Genomic DNA, 21,668 nt, shown 5'->3' on the forward strand with positions numbered 1-21,668 from the left:
AATTTCTCTGTGAGACTCTAGGGAAACTGGGGATGGGCTCTGATAAGCTCTTCAAAGGCAGGGCTGTCAGCACTGGCCTTATTACTGCCTCGGGTATACCTGTGCCTGGAGAAGAGCTCTACACTGATCTTCCCAGAGTCTGGTTCTGGCTGAGGCTCTGTTAGTGGAAGGTACGGCGTCTCCACAATGGATGGACCCAAGAGCAACTGGTGACTGGGAGAGATCATGTCAGATTAAGCAGGCTAGGGTATGTATTAGGATTTGGTTACTCACATCCAATCCCACTTTGGACTATCTTTGCTCTGGGTTCAAGAAGAATTGCTGCAGAGTAAACTTACCAGGCCAGGCATATCCTTTCTAGGTGGATTTCATCTCTCCCAGCGGCCCGTGAGACTCCCAGCAAAGCCATCCCACTGAAGCAGTAAGTTCATTGGTGCTCTGAGGGACACAGACCTGCTTGTACAGGTACATCTCAGCAATTGGTTGCCACACTGTGGCCTTAAGTGACAGTTTCACTGGGGCCCCAACTAGATGAGAAGGGGATACGTGTAGGCATCAGCTCTGCAGTATTGTTCAGTTACAGTTCATAGGAACTCATCACACACTGTTGTAACCTTTTGTCCCCTTTGTAAATGCCCTTCCCCATGACCCCAGAAGACCCCATGAAGACACTGTGCTGCACCCTGCACCATGTACCATGAAGCTCTTCTCACATCCATGAAAACTCATACACAACTCAGATCCATGATGGGGCACGCTGGAAGCCCCATTTTGATGGTAGAATTCCCCATTGACGGCATTGATGACCTTCAGTGTCCTTCCTAGCATGCCTGGAACCTGTGAGGATTTGTGGATTTAGATGTTTAGAGCTGCTGCTTTCTGATGTCATACCAGGCATCACAGTGGGTTAAAGTTAGAGTTCCTGAGTAACTCATTACTAAAACCAGACACTCCTGAGTTGGAGCACTTGAGATAACACCAGGACAGACACCAACCAGGGACAGGGGGGTCTCATAATCATGAAAGCAGTAAGGAGGCTCCAGAGCTACCTGCTATGATGTGGCATAACTCAGCATCACTTTAGTGGCTGAGTCCGGGGTAGGTCAGTCAAGCCACAACAGAATTTCTACCATGTGTCAGGAAAAGTCCATAAAAGAATCCCTGAGGACTCTGCTGCAGCCTCAGGGTCACTCCAGGCAGCTGAGGAGCCCTCTGCAAATTAGAAAGCATTCTTTCAGAAGCCATTAGCCAAAGTGAATTCCTTCTCACAAAATGAAGCCCCAGTAACCTTTAAATTTTTCAAAATTCATACTTCTTCAGCCACCACCACCAGGAACCCACTAGCAGCTGCCCCAGAGGAGGGATGCAAGTGCAGATGGGTCTGACCCAGTCAGCTCTCTTGAACTGTTCCACAGGAAAGGACAGAGACTTTGTAAACACACACACTATACACCATACAGACACACATACACATCACACACCACACAGACATAACACATTCATCAAACACCACAGACACACCACACAGCACACAGATACATATACCATATACATCACACACCATACAGAAACACCACACATATCACATGTTAGATATCATGCACCACACAGACACAACAAATGTATCAAAGACATATCACACACCTCACAGATGCATTATACAACACATAGACACAAACAGCATACACATCATAACACACATCACATAACACTCCACAGGACACATCATAGACATATCACACACCACATAGATGCACCACATACCACAAAGACATCACACAGCAGACATCACTTATCGGACTCTATATACACCACACAGACACATCACAGACACCTCAAACACCACACATACAACTCTCCATATACCATACAGATACAGCGATAGTATAGGTATCACACACCACATATCACACAAAATAACCACACATACATTACATACTATAGACCACATTATACACAACATAACACACATAACACATGAACTTTTGCCATGTTTATTTTTACCAATTCATATCTCAACATTTTATTGTGAAAATGTTCAAACATCTAGAAAATTTGAAAGTGAAAATTCATATGTACTTAACACCTAGCTTCTATCATTGCTAACATTCTTCTATATAGATGATTCTTGAATGACAATGGGGTTTGCATTCTGAGGAACTCATCATAAATTGAAGATATCTTAAGTCCAAAATACACATAATACATATACTCTACTGAGGAGCACGGCTCAGCAGCATCATGTACCACAGAGCAGAGGCGTCTCCTCATGATCTCGGGCTGATGGCCTGACACTGCCATCCTGAGAGAGGCTCATACTTGTCACTAGCCCTGGAAAAGATCAAAATACCAAATTAGAAGCATGGTTTCTCATATTAATTTTGTACCATATCAAAATAAAAAACTTGTAAGTTGTGCCATTACATCAGGGAACATCACTGGCCACTTAACCATCTGTTTTAATCACTTAACTGTAAATCTTATTTCCGGGTGTATGTTACAATTGTAGCCTCCGGTGTGCCTCACTAACATGTACAGATGTTGCTTCAGTTTTAGTGGTTTGACTGTTTTACTTCATTTTCTACCCCCACTTCCTCTTGTCCCCCAGACACCCTATGGTTGAGAATTTCTGTCACTCCATTGTCCTTCTGTTTCTCACTTTTGTTAGCCCTGAGTACCATCCCACAACTATAAAACTTAATATCAGTCAAACAGAGGCCCAGTGCATTGCTCTCTCCGCAGGCTGGGGGAACTGTGGACCCACAGGTGACTTAGGCCTGTGTCCTGAAGCCCCAGTCAGCACGCCATAGTCACCTTTACTGTGGAGTTGTTTTTGGAGCTGGAGCCTTAAAACACATACTTGACTGCTGGGAAAGAGTAGACAGCAGGAACTTCTGGGGCTCCACTCTGAAGAGGAAAGACAGACACGTCAGCTTGGGGGAGACCCCATAATTGAGGCTGAAGAGTCTCATACCAGCATCTTGGGGCTGTAGTCATGTGTACCACACAGTGGGAATCCATGATTGGATTCTAGTGTGATGGGCCCTGACTCCTAGCCAGTGGTATACACAGAAAGGTGCATCCTCATACTGCTTGGGCCCTGTGTCAGAACTCTATTTTGCCAAGTCTAATCTTCAGTCTTTGCAAATGGATAAAAGGTCACCCTGTGCACCCTCAGCATCTCCAGCTCATGGGAGTTTCTTGCAGCAGATCCAGCAAGCTAACACAGAAGGCTGATCTGGAGTATCCAGGGAGCTCTACTGTAACCACCTTAAGGCATGGGAAGGCAGAAGAACTCAGAGACTCAGCATAGGAGAACGATGGTGCTAGCCATGCTGCCCACAGTGTTGAGGGTGAAAGCAGGAAAAGACAGGAAAAGTAAGTTCCAGAAGCTTCCTGAATGTACTTAGCCAGACTCTTCCTCAATCCCTCTGGGTAATGCTGCCTGTGAGACACTGGAGAACCCAGCTGTGTGTAGAGACAATGAGTTTGTGCTAATGTCTTCTACAGCAGGAGAAAACCAATTCAAACCACATGGAAGGCAGCAGCTGACCGGAACTCCCTCAAAGTCAAACAAGAACATTCTTCCTATGTAAAGTCCCATTCTTTGTTCCTGTTTGCTTCCTAACTCTATCCATCTATTTCATGGAATATTTCACAACAGATACAGATGCTAGAGGAAATATTCCCAGTAAATGGTCTACCAACCATTAGAAAGAGTGCTCTGTGAAGTTGGGGCCAGAATATTCCACTAACCAATAACTGTAACTGATACCTATATCCCACGGACACTTACTTGTGCTTTGTGACTGGTGCAGTGCCACATAGGACTAAGACAATAACCATGCTCTCTGGCAGGAGACTTTGGTGAGAGTTTTATTTATAAAATTTTGTAATTTCCAAAATTGTCTATAATGTGCATCTATTTGGTAATCAGAAACAAAATGAAGTGGTTTGGAGTGGAGCTATAGTAATGGCCACAGTTAGGTTTTGCCAGCCTTCCAGGAGGAGGAGAGGCGAGGAGAGGAGGAGAGAGGAGAGGAGGGGAGGGAAGGGGAGGAGAGAAAAGGAGGGGAGGGAGGGGAGGGGGGGAGGGGGGGAGGAGAGGAGAGGAGGAGAGGAGAGGAGAGGAGAGGAGATGAGAGGAGAGGAGAGGGACAGAGACAGAGAGACAGAGGACACTCTGGAAGTCTGCTTAAAAGACTAGGCAGCATTTCAAACCAACATTCCCAATGATTTGGCTACACAAGAGTATTGCCGATCAAGTTTCTAAGAAAGCCAATTTAGACCAAAAAATTAGTTCTTTAAAAGAAAATGATTTTGTTTTTTCAGAATAAGCTGTTCTCACTGACCAATAGACGGAAAAAACTAAAGGGACTCTCAATATTTGCACGAATGAAGTGTGAAACTTCAGTTATGTCCTGGGGCCCTGGAGTACCTCTGACCCTGAACTGCAGGGAGGACAGGGCTGACTAATGTGAAGCTTCTGTAAGACAGAAACTTCCTGGGCACAGAGGTGGGAAGGGGCCACAGGGCCAGCCTGTTCCTCTTTACTCTTCCTCTCTGGACAAGCACCAGCTTTTCCTCAAAAAAAGGGAGTGTCTAATGCTGATTCTCAGAGAATCATGGAGATGTATCCTTTCTCCAACAGACATGAGTGGAGATTATAGCTTCGACCCCCTATTTTGTCCCTTCCTCTGGCCTGCCACCTCTTGCTACCTTTCATGGAGAGACCATGGCTTTCCCCTCAGAAGAATAGTGTCCTGTGCTCATGACAGAGTCCCCTGAGCCTTGGACAGCAGGGAAGAAGCTACAGAAGCCACGATGCAGATATAGGACCGCCCTGTGCAGGGCACTAACCTGTGAGGACCCAGAGAAGCTGCACCTAGCCTGCTCAGAAGACATGGTCACCTGCAGTGTCCTGGATGGGGGACCATGACTGAGGGCTGGATGGGGGTTTGCATATGTGTGTTTGTCTGGGGAGGCTCAAGTGAACATCTACTTGTTTTTCCTTTAGTTAGTGTTAGCAGACCCTAGAGATGAGGTGACAGAGATGAGAGAGTGAAAATGCAACATCCACAAGTCTGAAAAATACTTCGTATGGTAACTCTCAAAACACACATGCATTTGGGCTTATGATGTGAGGAGCAAAGAACAACAGAAAACCAAGGTGGAACATTCAGTTAGTGTGTATAATCATGTCTCTGTTACAGTTTTTCTTGGCTATACAAAACGTTTTTTTTTTTTTTTTCATGAAAACAGAGAACACTATAAAATATGTGTCTCCCCTCTGTGTTAGGGCCAATTTCTGTCTCGTGTTTCTGGTGGCATGTGCCTTGCTTTCAGGCAGAGCTGTCACTAGGGAGCATTCTTACTCAATGTCTCCTTGACTCAAGATGGAAATGAATGACAAGCTCTGACTCTCAGGATCTTATAATCTAAGCCAAACACTGTCAGAGATTGATAGGTACCCATCTGCCCACATGGCTGTACATGGATGTATTATACGAACCAACAGAGCTGGGGAAACAGCTGAGTGGGAAAGCTCTTGCCCTGCAAACATGAGGGTATGAATTCATCCCCAGCACTCATGACAAAAGCTGAGTGTGGAAGCACATGCCTGTCATCACAGCACTGGGGTTCACCGGCCTGCCAACCTAGCTAAGACAAAAAGCACCTGATGGGGTGGGGCTGGGGAAACAGAGAGACAAAGAAATAGAGATACTGGGTCTCAAAAAATAAGACAGAAAGCAACAAAGGAAGATATCCATCTTTGGCCTCCATACACATGTGCACACTCATACACACGAACACTCATGCACACAAAGAAGCATTCTAATTTTATACACTAGTACAGCTGTGAAGGACATACCTCAGTTGCCACAGCTACATAAATAGCTATGGATGTCAGAAGCTAAGTGAAGCAACCGTATTTTATACGATGTCATCCCATCATTTAAAACATCACACCACAAATGAACTATTTTCTAAAGCCCTTTGAGCTAAGAGGCAATAGCTGTTTTCAGATAAAATACCACCAGGAAGCGGCCACTCACCTCGGTGAGGCCTGAGACCAGCTCAAGTTGTTACTCTTTTCCTACAGAGCAAACAAAAATGCACAAGTGAGACAAGAAGCTACTTATGGTGGGCTTCCTGCCTGCTGCCCACAACTAGAGTCTATCTTCAATTCTGAGAGACCGTTCCCTCCCCAGACAGCACTCTTCCTCAGAACCATGTTTATGGGCACATGCCTTCCTGTCTCCACGGCCAGGTGGGAGAGGGCCTGACAGCTGGCCTGGTGGCAGTATTTGTGCAGCTTTCTGAGGACCACTTGATGTTTCCACCGCTGGAGAGTTTGTAATCCCATTTCACCTTCTGCTCCTTGGGACGAGCTGTCCCTCAGCCTTGTCACTAACATTGGTACTGTCAGGCCTTTTGGAGGAGGTTAGCTGTTGGGTGTGTGGGTATCTAATGGTCTTACCAAATGCTGTCTCCCCTTGCCATCCGTGTTCTCCTCAGCAAAGGATTTGATCAGATTTAGGACCATTTCATTAGAAAGCTCTTAGTATTTTTGGTACAAGTGTGTGGTTTAGAAACACCTTGACAATGGCTTCCATTTCGTTTTCTTAATGACAATCTTTGAAAATAAAAATTTATATTTCATTGTATCACTTCTCTAGACACTGATTTTACTGTTGTATTGGTGGAAATTGCTGAGTTCAAGGTCACAAAGATTTTGTTTTCTCTACTAATGCTATAATTTAGGTCTCAAACTTAGACCTGTGGTTGGGTTTGGATTTTCTGCAGGAATAAAGAAAAACTCAAAATGGCCTTCAGTCTTGGGTATGTTCAGCTCAGGGTCAGGCAGGGAAGCCAGAACTTCTCCCAGTTAACCTGGCTGTCTTTGTTCAACACGAGCTGATCAGAAATGAAAGGTGTAAGTCTGGGCCTTTATTCCATCCATCTGGTACATGGCTGTTGTAAAGCTGTTAAGCTATGGGTTTACACATTTTTAAGGATTATGTTGCCCATAAACTGTTTCCTGTTGTTCACGGCATGCCTTAAGCGATCATTGCACTGGCTTTAGTATGATGTCAAAGGTGGTGAGAGTGGATGTCCTTGCCTGTTCCCAGCTAGCGGGGCAAGGGTCACTTTTTCCCCATAAAAATGACAGACTAATGAGCTCTTCATAGTTTTCATTTTATTCTTGGGCTGTGGGTATTTTCTTTTAACCAGAAGTAGGGTTTTAACAGAGTCCTCATTTATTTTCTGTATGGGTTGATATGATTAAAAGGTTCTTGACCCTTATCCCGTTAGTATTTTATTACAATAATTGTTTCACAGATGTTAAACAAATGCATTTCTAGAATACACACGTTTTCTCTCGGTGTACAATTGATCCTTTGTGTGCATTTGTGACGTGCTTAGTTTGATGATGCTTTATGTGTTTTGCCTCTATTTACTGAATATCTTTGCCTCACTACAGTCTTCCCTTGTGCTGATACTTTCTGGCTTCAGTGTCCAGTTAATCCTGCTGTCACTCCATGGGTCACTCCCTCCTCTGAGATCTGAATTCGTGTGCTTTCTTCTTCCTTCTCCTCTCCTCCTCCCTTTTTTGTTTTGTTTTCATTGAGAATCTCATACAATATACTTTGATCAAATTCTTTCCTCTCCCCCAACTCCTCCCAGATTCCCCTCAACTTCATGTTCTTTCTCTCTCTTAAAAACAAAACAAAAGAAGACACACACAAATAAAAACAAAACAAAACAAAAAACAAAAAAGAAATGGAGTCTGATTTGTATTGGCTAACTACTCCTGAGAATGAAGCCTGACCTGAAATGTGGTTGAGACAGAGATACTTCACCACACACCACACAGACATACACACACAAAAACACAATACACTCACACACCACACAGTCACATGCATACACCACACACCAGACACCACATAGACACATCACACAAACATACTAATGCCTCACACACAATACACCATATAGACACACCACACAAATATACCAATACCTCACACACCATACACTCCACACATCACACAGGCATACCACATATCATACACATCACATACCACACAAACACAACTCATAGACTCAGACATACCACATACTACACAGATGCATCAGATACCATATACAACAAATAGACATACCATATAATGCACCATATGTCAAATAAACACACTACACACAACACAAAAACGTCCCACACCACAAAGACATATCACACACCATACACATGCATCACATATTACACACATAACATATATACATTATGTGCCATACATAGACACACATATCATACATTGACACAACCAAACTACACTTACACCATGCACTACATGCATTACATACCACATGGAAACACATACCATACACGAGCACATATGCACATACACATTATGTACTATGCAGACATACACGCTAAGTACTGTATCTACAGACACTCTACACACCACACAGTTCCACTGAGTCTTAGGACAGCATCAACAGTGAAATAGTGCAAAGCTGGGAAGTCCCTGTATAGGGTGCATCCACACACTGGCCTCAGCCCTTCCACGAGCATGACACGGAAGGACCAGCACACCTGGGAAAGGTTCCCCTTTTTCCGCAGAGGTGGCTCTTTCTTTTCTGCTGAACGTGAATTCCTCTGGAATCGGGCCTGCACCATGTAGTCAAATGTGCTCAGGTTCTTGGCAACTGCAAAGGGAAGGGCAGAAAAGGACAGGGTCATCCAGAAGCCATGCACAATGTCACGATGTAGCATGAATCTTAAGAGGTCTTATTAATAAAATCAAAGGCCAGGTATTGGGGTGAAGCTGAAAGATCAGAGAAGCAGAACAAGCCACAGCTACCTCACCTCGCCAGTTCCTCAGCTGGTCTTGTTTCCTCAGACTGGAAGCCTCTGAGTCCTCATCCAAAATGAATCTCAGCTGAACTGCTGCTCAAAAGCCTGAAAGCTTAACCAGCCAAATGCTTAACCAGTCAAATGCTGCTAGTTTCTGATCTCCACACCTCATATATCTTTCTGCTTTCTGCCATCACTCCCTGGGATTAAAGGCTCACTTTCTGGGATTAAGGGCATGAGTCCCCATGCTTGGCTATATCCTTGTGGCCTTGAACTCACAGAGATCTAGAGGGATTTCTGCCTCTGGAATGCTAGGATTAAAGGTATGTGCTACCACTGCCTATCCTCTATGTTTAATATTGTGGCTGTCCTGTTCTCTGACCCCAGATAAGTTTATTAGCATGCACAATATTTCAGGGAACACAATACCACCACATTTCCCCTTTTTTGTCTAAAATTTAAAAAAGCTTATAACTAATATAAGAAAAATTATATCCAATAAGTATATACAATATACACAGTCAAGATTACATTAATGATGTCTAGTCCATTAACATTTGACAGATTCAGGCAAAAAACTCCATTAATATATAACAATGTCCAGTCCAGTAACATTTGATAAACTCAGACAAAAAAATTTCATTACTTATCCTATTTAAAACAAGTAGTTCCTTTTTAAAAGTATTTTTTTGATTTAGTAATCTACCTTCTGTCATTTTTATATGGCAATCCAATCCAATGTAAAGTATTTAAAAACAGTAATTGTTGCCAGGGAGTGACTGCCCTGCCTTGCATGTCCCAAGGCCAGGAGGACCAGGTATTTCAGACCAGACAAGCTATGCTCTGCACATTTTATGAGTGACAGGACCTAACTGTTCCCTAACTGTTGCCCAAAGCAAAGCCTCTAATTAAGCTCAGAGGTGGGTGTCCCAGAGGAACTGGACTGCGGCACCTCTCATGGGTGCCCTGCTTTCTGCATCATGACAGATGACTCCAGAACCTCCTGGGATGGCGCCCAGAGGCCAGGCTCAGGGAAGACTACTCTGTCTAAGGGCTCTAGAAGCCTTCATCTTCAGAGCAGTAGCTGCCTAGAGGCAATAGAAGTCCTGCTGGTAGGAGTACTGAATCCCTGAGCTGACCTTGCCAGCTGCCTACCACCCCATGCCTGCTTCCCCCCCACCCCATGCAGCCACCTCACCCTAGATGCTCTGCCTCAGAGAACACAGGGCTACCAACAAATGTGAGGCATGGCAAGCAACCCCAGCTCAGGCTGAGACTTTGGCAACCACACTTAGCAGAAGCAATTTGGGTTATTGCAAGAAGACCAGATGTGTTTTTGAGAAAAGAGCTGTAAGTGCCTATTTTCAGCTCTTTGCTTCTAGGGAGGGGTCTGACTTTTCAAAATCAACACACGAGAGCAGGTAGTTTACAAGTATTTCTGAGGAGCTATGGGACCACCCAATGGCTCTATCTGTAGCTCAAGAAGCAGATGGGATGGGCTGCCCCAATCCAGAGCTCCTACAGAGCTTGGCTTTGTGTTGTTGGAGTGATGAATCTCCCTAGGCCCACCCAACTGTAATCCAGTCTCATCAGCTAGCACCCATGTCAGAGTAAGCCTGTGGGCCTGCACTTGCTAACATTCTGATTAAAACCTCCCTTCTTTCCAAGAGTTATGGAAATGCCATTCAAGCCAACTGATGAGCACATCCAAAACTGAGTAATGTCCCTGTGTGTCCTTTAGGGTGACCAGGCACCAACCAACAGCCAGCTCTGACAGTGTATGGATCCTGTCCTTTCTCTACTGGTTTCAACACATTATTCCTCCCCCAACATGACCACACACACCCTCATCCCTCTATTGCAGGTACTTTAGCCTCCCACACTTGCTGGGCATGGGGCCCTTGAATCTCCAGCCCATATTCAAATTGGTGCCTCATAGAGGGCAATCCACATGGATGCTCGTACCTTGAGATCCAGTCCTTGAGTGCAGGCCAGATCTACAGAGCTATCAGTGAGCTATCAGTGAGCCCTGTCCATGGCCAGGGTACTCTGCGGTCCTACTCCTTACATGAAGCCAGTCACTGTTGTGAGACACTTTGTAGTCCACCCAGAAAGGATCAGAGCAAGGTGGCAGAGGAACTACATCTGCCAGTCACCTTGCAGGGAGTTCAGAAGAAGAATCTTATGGTGGCACTGTGACCACTGAAACCCAATGTGGATGTCCTGAGTAGAGCACCCAGCTGAGCTGTGTTTACCCTGGCCCTACAGTGATGAGTGAGAGCTACAGTTTGGAGCAGTCTTAATAATATATAACAATAGCCAACATGTCCTGGAACTATTTGATGTCTAAATGCCCTGAACTCAACATGTTCAGTCTCACTCCAATTCTTCCATCTTAGAGGAACACTTTTCAGTCCCTTCATTGTAAACAGCCATATCCTTCATATAACTCCAGCTGGCACCAGTTCCACCGTGTCCTGCTTTCAGCCCTCTGAGCCCATCTTAGTGTCATAGGTAACAGTGGTAGCAGCACCTCTCAGTGGCTGGCTGTCCGACTTGTTCTCCAGGGTGTGGTGCAGCAGATGTGGTATTACACACAGGGCACTTGGACACTTTTGAAGAGTAATTCAGTACCAATTCTGTGCATGTCCCTGGCCTGCAGAGAATGCCCTGAACTGGAAATGCTCTCATGGCCATAGCAGGCCCCTTTTACCACCACCTTCTCTCAGAGGTTACAAAAGGAAGCATGCCATTCTTTAGGAAGTACGGCAATCTGGCTCTCTATGAATCACATACCCATCATATAAGGAACAGTGCAGGCATACTGCAGCTCACCATGGGCAAAAAAAGCCAGCCCATATCAGCAGCTACAAGAACAGAAGTCTAGATCTGTGGTCACCCCACACACATTTCCAGCCAATTCACAGGCCTTTGGCCTCAGAGCATCTGACCAATGGGATTACCCTGGCCATCACATACCTTGGTTACATTTCTGGAGAGGAGAGATGAAAGCAAGTCCTATTCAGTGTTCTGGGAGGGAAAAGCAGATCGCTGAGGGCACTTGAGCATGAGGGCTGAGCAATATTCTCTTGGCCTCTGCCACCTTCCCCTTGCTGGTATAGCAGCATAAAAACCCTTTCCTGAGAGGCCTGGTTGACCCTGAGTACTATGAACAAGTCATTTTCAACATCAAGGATCTTGGGGCCAAAAGCTAGTAAGTGGCCAGTCTCTTACACCTTGAAGCTGGAAGTGCTGTCAAGAAGTGGAGGAAGCCAGATGTGGTGGTGCACACCTTTAACTCCAGCATTCTGGAGGCAGAGGCCGGCAGGTCTCTGTGAGTTCTAGGCCAGCCTGGTCTACGTAGTGAGTTCCAGGCCAGCCAAGGATGTCTCAAAATAAAAAAATAAAATAAAAAGTGGAGGAATTCCAGGTTAGAAAAGTCACCTTGCAGTCTAAGTTGTCCTGGGAGTCAAGTCAGAGATGCCATAGCAGGAGTTCCTGTCTGTGCCTTCCTCTCAGCATAGTTGGCCCAGTGCTGGGTGGGCCTTAGAGATTCAGTCAGGGCTCTCTGCACCATGCCTTCCTCTCCATCTGTGGAGGAGTTTTCCCATCATGGAGCCCTTGGTTTCTTCAGTTTTCAGCCTGAGGTCTACGTTCACAGAGCCAGGTAATGATATCATGGACAGTTACAGGGCATCACTGCACACGTCTGCCTTTCTTGGGTCACGTGAGGCCTCCTCACTCTTTCTGGTCGTGACAAAAGCTGCTATGATGTATCTTTGTCTATGAAGCTTGTTTGAGAGGGCAGGCATGGTGGCAGAAGATGAGAGAACTGGGAGCCAAAATCCTGACTGAATCTTGGAACTGGCACTCCTCAGGAAGCGTGTGGATCTACGGGGCTTGGGTCTATGAGTGTCAATGACACAACACTTCTGACACCAGCGAAGTGTTGTGTGACATATTAGGGTCCCCAAAAGTTCTGGGTGAGTCTTTGAGATTCATTAAGACTTGAGATGGCTGTCAGCATGTCCTCAGGCTGTTTTTTAGCCTAAATGAGCAACAGGGAACGCACCCAGACTGTCTGGCCTCCTGGGGGTTCTGGAGTGAAGGAGGAAGAGGTGCAGGTTTTAAGCTCTGAAGCTTCAGTTTTGGTAGCTTCATGTGTGGTCTAGACTGTGCAGTCCCAGAACCTAGTCTCAAAGAGTTGCTATATAAAAGAGTACAGACAGGGACAGCTGATAGCTCCTGGGTCCTTGCTGCTGAGCGTCTCATACATGGCAGAGGTGGGACAAAGTAGCTCATGGTGCCTGGCATATTCCAGGGGATACAATCCCTCTTAGGGGCCTTCTGTGGAAAGAAGCCTGTTGTGCTCACTACTCTGGACTCAGCACATCAGACCTCACTGCAAGTTCACTGCAGTCTGATGTCCACAAAGGATGTCTCAGCAAAGTTCTGCTCACACCATGTGCCTCAATGCCATTGTCCCCCTCGTTACCAGAATGTGGATGCCTTCAAACCTCATCAGAGATGCAGAATTGCCTCCCACATTGGTAGGCACCATTGTGCCTCACATGGTAGGCACAAAGTCCTTACTATGAGGTGGAGGAAAAATGACTAACACTGAATTTATGTTCCTGGGCAGGATGGGCCTCAGTAATCTTCAGGCCTATAGGACATGACACCAGCTGCTGGACCTAACTCTGAGAGAAGGGAACAACCAGATAAAGAGGAAAATGAGTTCTACCTGAGGTCAGCTGCTAGGAAAAGTGGCATTACTGATAAATCTGAAAGCATTTAGACATGAGAAAACATTACAGATAAGCTTAGAGAGTAAATGTTTTGTTTTTATAAATTCCTATTTATAAAAGCAGTGGAGAGTTTTAAAGGTAACCCAAAGATGCACCATTCTGAGGGTTTAAGTCACAGGGAATATGAGGTGCCCTCCCAGCCTTGTTACTGATAAACTAGCACATGGTGTTCTGTTGAAACATATAGGTTCAGTTGATATAGGTTTGAGATTTGATTCTACCCCACTCTACAAATACATCTAAACACAAGTAAATAGAAATGGATCAGGTCATTCCTAACAAAAACCCTAAAGCATAAATTGCACCAACAAGATTTAGTTCAGGGGTTTTCACTATATTAGGAGGAGGAGGAAGGGAAAAGGGGGAAGGGGAAGAGGAAGAGAAGAAGAATCTAAGTTTCAAGTTATTACAATGCTGAAGTCGGGAATGTGTGCTAATAAACACACTCACAGATTAAGAAGCATGCTCTGGTGCTCACTTTGGCAGCACATATACTAAAATTGGAACGATACAGAGAAGATTAGCATGGCCCCTGCGCAAGGATGATATGCAAATTTGTGAAGCGTTCCATATTTTTGTTCATAGCAGCACTATTTGTAATAGCCAGAACCTGGAAACAACCTAGATGCCTGTCAATGGAAGAATGAATGAAAAAAATGTGGTACATATACACAATGGAGTACTACTCATCAGAGAAAAACAATGAAAGCATGAAATTTGCAAGCAAATGGATGGAACTAGAAAAAATCATCCTGAGTGAGGTAACTCAAACCCAGAAAGACAGTCATGGTATGTACTCACTCATAAGTGGATTCTAGATATAAAATAAAGAACAATCAGACCACAACCCATAGAACCATGGAGGCTATATATATAGCATGGAGGTCCCTAGGATGACTATGGCTTATAATAAATTTCGGTTTTACTCAATTATTGAAAAAAATAGCCAAATTAATGGAAACACATGAACTACGAACCAAAGGCTGAGGGGCCCCCAGCTGGATCAGGCCCTCTGAATAGGTGAGACAGTTGATTGGCTTGATCAGTTTGGGAGGCAACTAGGCAGTGGGACCAAGTCCTGTGCTCATTGCATGAGTTGGCTGTTTGAAACCTGGAGTTTATGCAGGGACACTTGGCTCAGTCTGGGAGGAAGGGACTGGACCTGCCTGGACTGAGTCTACCAGGTTGATCGCAGTCCTCGGGGGAGGATTTGCCCTGGAGGAGGTGGGAATGGGGGTGTGCTGGGGGTAAGGGGAGGGAGTGGGAGGGGGGAGAATAGGGGAACCCGTGGCTGATATGTAGAACTGAATGGTATTGTAAAATAAAAAAAAAAAAAAAGAAGCATGCTCTGTAGGTTCAGGGTGGTGCTGCTGGTAAGAACCACTGGACATGCGTGAGGTCTTCCCATGGGAGGAGGTCAGCACTCTGCCAGGCACTGTCCTCACAGCCAAAGGCAGAGTCTGTACCATCCTTGAGGTTTGGGTAAGTCAACCTGCAGGAAACCAGTATTGCAAGAGTGGCCCTGGTGCCCTCCAGCCTGGCCTACCACTGCCAGAGACCAGAGAGGCTTCATGGCCAGTTCCCACAGCAGAAACAATATGCACAGGGGAGGAGGTGGCTCTAACTCAACAGAAACACTTTCTTAGGCAGAGGATCTTAATAGTGTAACCAGGTGTCTGACACATATTTGTGGATATAGAGCCTCCTTTTTGGCTCTATTTGGATGAGGAAAACCAGTCCCTTGAGCTTAAGTTTCATTGTTATAATTTCTACTTGGTACTCTCCTAAATCCTCCTGGTCCTAATGGCCTATTCTTGCATAATAGTCATATTCCTTTGTCTCTGTATATTTTAGTCTCTCCTGTGCTTTCTGCAGGCTTTTGAACATGAGCTCAGTTCCTTGCTGGACTTGCTGACCTTCTCTTAGTATCTCCTTCCTGTAGTCTGTCCTTTGTCTATGAACTCATGTCTGACAAGGCTTCCCAAGGCACTGTCTGCCTCAAAACAAGTGAGCTACAGTGGCAAGTCTAGAGTGGGTACATACTCAGGTAGACGTGGAAGAGGAGCAGGTGCCCGAGCAGCACAAAGCTGGCAATGGCTAGCAGCAGTACCACCACTGCGATGAAAAGGACCAGGGGGATCTTCACAGGCACAGGCCACAGTGGGAGGAACAGCAGCCATATGTTCTCAGAGCTGACCTCTGTGAAGACAAAGAGACATGTCCATCTAGCACCTACCCTGACTGCAGCACCTGTAGTCAGGTAAGCAGAGAGACAGAGGTTGCTAGGGTGAGTGAGGACAGCCAGCCAACAGATGCACTGTTGCCCTGTATTTGCCTTGCTCTACCGTGGGTCCCATGGGCCCACTGGCCATTTCCTCTCCTGCCCTTCCCCAAAGCCTTGACCTTGTATTTCAGGTCAATCACCTCACAGGCATCAATGAAAACTGAGCCCTCTTAGTGCATTTCTTGAGCACTGTTCACCATGGCCCTCAAAATGAAGACCGCAGGGGCTTCCTAGGCTGTGTGACAGAACAGTAGAGGACTAGACTCCAAACCCAAGCACCTTGATCCATATCACATTCCAGAAAGGTGCTTAGCTCTTTCTAGAATGGACTCCTAGGTATGCTATCTGAAAAGGGAATACTGCATGCTGCCTTGTGGGCTGGGCCATGGGATGCCAACTCAAAACGTGATGGTGTAAATAAACTCCAGCCCATGAGATTCTGAACTCGGGCCATGGACTCTGTAGGGTCCTGGAATGGCAAGCCAGGAAGGGACCTCCACCCATTGCTCAGAACCACAAGTCTGCTCCAAGGAGAGACGTGATCCACTTCCCTGCACCACATCTGATGCCGTGGTCAATAGCCCCAGCCAGGTCACCACCACTCTGAATATCCCTCTTTCCTTCCTTGTCCTTGTCTCTGCTTGCTCAGCATGGCAAGTCTTTAGGAAAGGAAACGTTACTAATGAAGAGGCCATAGTGGTGGCTTCCCAAGAGTGCTCAGGAGCACCAGGAACTTCTAAATGGTCACAGGGGATGCAGCAGCGAGGTGCTTCCATGTGGAACTCATAGAGCCCTTTCTTAAAAGAACATCCTGTCATGTTGGCTCCAGGGATGCCCTAGGACAAGCGGCATACAGGTCCTAACATCTCTTGTTGCAGGACGTGGGCAAATGCCTGTGATGCTTAGAGCAGAGATGGGTGGCTTCCCCCTGGCCATAGGATAACCAGCAAAGGAACATCCCACTTTAGTCACCTGTCAGTATCTTGGGGCTGTTGTGAAAAATGGCCATAAGCTGGTGGCACTTACATAGTACAGTAATTCTCTCATATCTATAAACCACAGGCCTAAAATCAGAGTATCCTCTCTCTGAGGCTCCAGGAGACAACCCTTTTAGCCTCTTCCTGCTCTGAGTGCCATAGGCCCTCTCAGGCTTGTGGTCATATGGCCCAGCCTCTGCCTCCTACCTCCATAGGTCCTTTGCAAGTCAGCATTTCCTCTTGTTTCTCCTGAGGACACTGGCATTGGATTTGGGAACATGAGGGACCTAGGACAGGTTCCTTACCTCAGAATTCCTAATCATATCCACAAAGATCCTTTTTCCAAATAATGTGCTACCTCAGGTCTGGTTCAGGACTCAGACACTTTGGAGGCCATGTTCAGCCCACCCCCTTCCTCTCTTATTTCAGACAATTGTGCCATGGACTTGTGCTTCTGGGCCCATTTATTCATATAATCTCTGAGCTTCACCTCAGAGTCTGTGGCTCAACGTAATAGCTCCACTTTCTGCTGTTCATCTCTACAAGTAGTTGTGTCCTACAAGATAAGCTCCTGCCTTCTCCACCCAGCACTGCTGAAGGTTCACTGTCTAGGTGCTCAAGACTGACTGAAAGGACAGAAGGGTCAGAGTATACCTCACTCTAATCCCTGGATGTTAGGTCTCAGAGGGGCTCAGGTCAACTGGAGAGTGAGGGAACATGGAGGGTGAGACTGGGAAGCCTAACCCTTGGCACATGGGAACCAGGTAGAAGCAGTCCCTAAGCGTCAGAAGGGTACCTTTATACCGGGGGTCTGTGCGAAGCTCATTGGGGTTGACAAAGTACTGGATGAAGATGTACAACAAGATAACCATCACGCCAAGCAGGGCAACTACAGCTGAGGCCACAGAGCAGAAGAAGAACCTGTGTGAGAGGAGTGAGATCCTGCTCAGAGACGAGCGAGCGAGCAAGAGGTCAGGACAGAATAACACCTAGCCAAGCATATGAGGTCAACATACAGGTCTGGTGTGGTCCACCTCATAGAAGCACAGAACTCTTCCATGGGTGTCTTCTCTACTCTTCCCTCACGTGCTCTTTCTACTGTCTTTCACATACCCTAGGCAGATGCTGGCTCCTGATTGTATTGATCATGCTCCACATTCCCTACAGCCTTCTGCCTGAGCCCTCATATCCTTCCATCCTGCAGTCTGGACAAGAATATCATTCCCATCCGATGGGAAAGGTTAATCCCCAAGATGGCAGACTATCACCTAGGCAGACAGAACCTCTTCCACCAAGCACGCTCTAATCATGGCCATTCAGGAATCACAGCCTTTCTTATTTCCTCTTTTCCTCCTCCTCCTCCTCTTCCTCCCCCCCCCCACTATTCTTCCATCACTACCTTCCCATGCACTGGACTGACCTCCTGCAGCCTTTATTGCACCCCACTCTGAAAGACCATTTGGCTTCCTGTTTATTAGGACTATGAGACATGGAACTCCCTTTCAGGGCTTCTGTTCAACCCTGGTGCCAAATGCTATTGCAAGACTAGAGAGATAATTCAGTGCTTAAGAGCACTGACTGCTCTTCCAGAGGACCAGAGTTCAATTCCCAGCACCCACATGGTTCCTGTCTGTAACTCTAGTTCCAGGGGATATGATGCCCTCTTTTGGCCTCCAAGGCCAAGAAGAACCCAGACATACATGCAAGCAAAAACATCCATATACCATATACGTGGAATAAAAATAAATTTTAAAATGTTTTTTAATTCCATTGCCCCCTCTCATGCTTTCTTGGACCCTGGAGAATGAGGGGACAGAAAGTGAGGATGTTAAGGCTCAGGCTCTCTAGTGAGAATGGGTGGCACCTATCACCCTCTGCTCTTTCCCAGCCCCAATTTCACCACACAGAGGCTATCTCTCAACACCATGCACATTAAGTGTGCCTTTTTTTCTGTCCTCTCCCCTAACTCATGGGCAGGCCACACCCTTACCTATTCCAATTTGCCTTCCCGGAAATGCTTGGTTAGTTGAAGAACCTCCTGATTCTCTGTAAGCCAGTGTGAGACACTCAAAGGGACTGTGGTCAAGGGTCTCCTGGCTAACCCAGTCACTGCCAGAACCATGGTGACACACCACTAACAGACCACTTTGGAATGCCTGGTAACAGTGGCTGCATTTTTTTTTTCAAGCTCAAAAGCTCAATCAGGAAGGAGCAAAACCTAAATCTGTGGCCCCAGGCACTTCACTGGATGTATGGCAGAGACCCCACAGCCCAATGTATTGTCAGGGCAGAGCAAGGCATGGGGTTGGGGGTAAGGAGCTACTATACCCTGTTCATCTTCAGGATTCCCAAGGTTGATGGACAGCCTAGGCCAGTGGTTCTCAACCTGTGGGTAGAGACCCTTTGGCAAACCTTTATCTCAAAAAATATTTACATTATGATTCATAACAGTAACAAAATCACAGTTATGAAGTAGCAATGAAAATTATTTTATGGTTGGGGGTCACCACACATGAAGAACTGTATTAGGGAGTTGCAGCAGTAGGAAGTTTGAGCATTACTGTCCTACACCCTGACCTGGTGCCCAATGGCTCTTTGGATTCTGTACTCATGACCAGGGCAATGTTTGAGGGTGGCCTAAATTTTCATTCCTATGCTCAATAGTCTTGCCACTGTTCTTGGGTTGGTGGCCATGCATTGAGAAGGTAGATAGGCCTGAAGCAGGAAGTTTAGAAGGCTCAGCCAGGCTGTGACCAACTGTCAATAATGATGGACTTTGTGAGTGTGAGCTTGCTCCACATGTTCAGGAACAACCCCACCAACACATCAGAACCAGTAGCACATGGGCACTAAGCTCTGCCATAGCAGAGATATGGCCCAAAGGTCACCCTTTTCCTGTGCTGTTCCCAGCCTTGATGGCCCCCTCCCCTCTGTCACCTGCCACCTATTCCTATGAATCCCAGGCCACAGATCCCTCCCTTAGGTCACAGCCTTGACCCTGAGAGTACCTTACCAGTAGTTTCTGCTGCCCACACAGTTGTTCAGCCATTTGCAGTGGTGGTCAAAGCCAGAGACACATTTGTTGCAGGAGCTGCAATGTTTGGCTTTCTTGCTCCTGGGAGAGAAATTGGGAGAAACAGACTGCTGGCCCCAAATGCACCAAGGGAACTGAATGTCTACCATGAAATGGAGGGTGGGGCCTCCATCTGAAGGCAATAGGGCACTGGAAGTCTGTAGGAAAGACAAGGCCATCTTGGGAGAGAGATGAGCCTGAGCCCATGGGCATTGTTTTTGTAAGGCAGACTGTGGACTTCCCTGTAGGTAGGCTTGTTTGCTAGATGGGAGCCTGAGAATCTAGGAGTTGAAGGCTTGTATCTCACCCAGTACCTACAGTGCCTTCCTATAGCCGAGTCAGTGTGCTGCCCTCCTCAGGTCCTGATATCCACCAGGTATCAACTGAAATTGCCCTCCCTTCTTCCCAGTTGGGTTTTTTATCAGAAAAACCACATGGAAGTGGCACACTTGCCCACCGACCACTACTACAAAGAAGGGCCTGTGTGTACAAGAGGACCTGAGAATGACACACTGGATCTCCCATGCAGTCTTCATCCCCTGGGAGAGGGGTTTGGGAACCAGAAGGCAGAACTGTCAGTCTGTAGGGTAGGGCAGTACACTGTGGTCTCCTGGAAGGCTGTGAACACATGACCAAGCCCTCCGTGGATGCCACAAAGGGCCAGTGCTCAATACCAGCAGGATCAGCTGGTCGACTGTGGGGCTATGGGTCAGCAGAACTCTACACCCAAACTCCTAAAAGCAGCCCTGCCCCACTGCTCAGCAGATACCCCACTCACACAGTAACCTCACACAGGTGGCAGTACTGGTTCTGGATCACATGTGCGTGTTTGGACCGGTCGAAAGTCGGCACAGGCTCCGAGTAGTCCTTTTTGAGTCGGACACTGGTGTCAGCGGGATCGATGGTAGTTGCAATCAAGTGCACGACGAGGTGGAACACGGACAACACACCCATCACCTGGGCTGTTAAGGAACACACAGCCCTGGGCCTGGCTGGCATGATGTAAGGTGTCTTCCGGGGGACAGACGGTGTCAGGGACGTCTGCAGCACCCAAGAGCAGATCCCACAGGGACAGTCACTTCAGAAACCTAGCCAAGCCAGCCAACCGCTGGCCACGGTGTGCACAGGCCTTGAAATGCTTTATGTGACCAGGTACTCTTTCCCTGTAACACTAGAGTAGACCTGCTCTCAAGGAAACCAGTAGGCAGCAGGAAGCCCAAGAGAACTTTTGAGGAACAAAGGAGGTGAGGCTGAGAGGAAAACTGCCCAGGCCCTCTGTGACCACGCCTTGTGATACCCTCACATATTCTCTAAACCACCAGTATCCATTCTTGGCTTACACAGGTAAGTCCTACTCTTGGAGACTCCTGGGACACAGGCCGACCATAAGGAGGCTATGGTTGCAAAGTAGTTCTCAGGGTGCAACTGAGCCAGGTTCCCTTGGATCTGGACCTGCCACACAGACACTAAAGGACAGCCAGTACCCAGCCTTCATGTGGAGTACCAGGAGGCCACCCTAAAAGCACCAATATGGCACACAAAGACTCTGGTCTCACGGGGACTCAGACCTCAGACATAACCGTCACTTGTCCCTCTAGGAATGGAATTCTCCTGTGAAAGACAGTTACAGCACATCTTTTTAATCACATTTTCCTGTGCA

At 46.6% G+C, this 21,668-nt stretch overlaps 1 protein-coding gene and 1 non-coding gene across 3 annotated transcripts in view; one reads left to right on the forward strand and one right to left on the reverse strand.

The window, feature by feature from the left end:
• Positions 1-1,978: 1,978 nt before the first annotated feature.
• Positions 1,979-21,668, reverse strand: part of LOC114696096 (palmitoyltransferase ZDHHC11-like) — a 30,653-nt gene continuing 10,963 nt past the window's right edge. For both annotated transcript variants that reach the window (XM_028873652.2, XM_037197250.1), the window contains exons 3-10: positions 20,787-20,965; positions 19,949-20,050; positions 17,732-17,856; positions 15,718-15,873; positions 8,606-8,718; positions 6,057-6,097; positions 2,815-2,907; positions 1,979-2,331 (exon numbers count right to left, since the gene is read on the reverse strand). In XM_028873652.2, the coding sequence (XP_028729485.2) occupies positions 2,817-2,907; positions 6,057-6,097; positions 8,606-8,718; positions 15,718-15,873; positions 17,732-17,856; positions 19,949-20,050; positions 20,787-20,965 (807 nt within the window). In that variant the 3' untranslated portion in view covers positions 1,979-2,331; positions 2,815-2,816. The remainder of the gene's footprint in view (positions 2,332-2,814; positions 2,908-6,056; positions 6,098-8,605; positions 8,719-15,717; positions 15,874-17,731; positions 17,857-19,948; positions 20,051-20,786; positions 20,966-21,668) is intronic.
• Positions 14,145-14,251, forward strand: LOC114696129. Its single transcript, XR_003734961.1, has one exon. It is a non-coding gene; the product is annotated as a U6 spliceosomal RNA (small nuclear RNA).

The sequence above is a fragment of the Peromyscus leucopus genome, chromosome 19, assembly GCF_004664715.2.
Source record: "Peromyscus leucopus breed LL Stock chromosome 19, UCI_PerLeu_2.1, whole genome shotgun sequence".
Lineage (NCBI taxonomy): Eukaryota > Metazoa > Chordata > Mammalia > Rodentia > Cricetidae > Peromyscus > Peromyscus leucopus.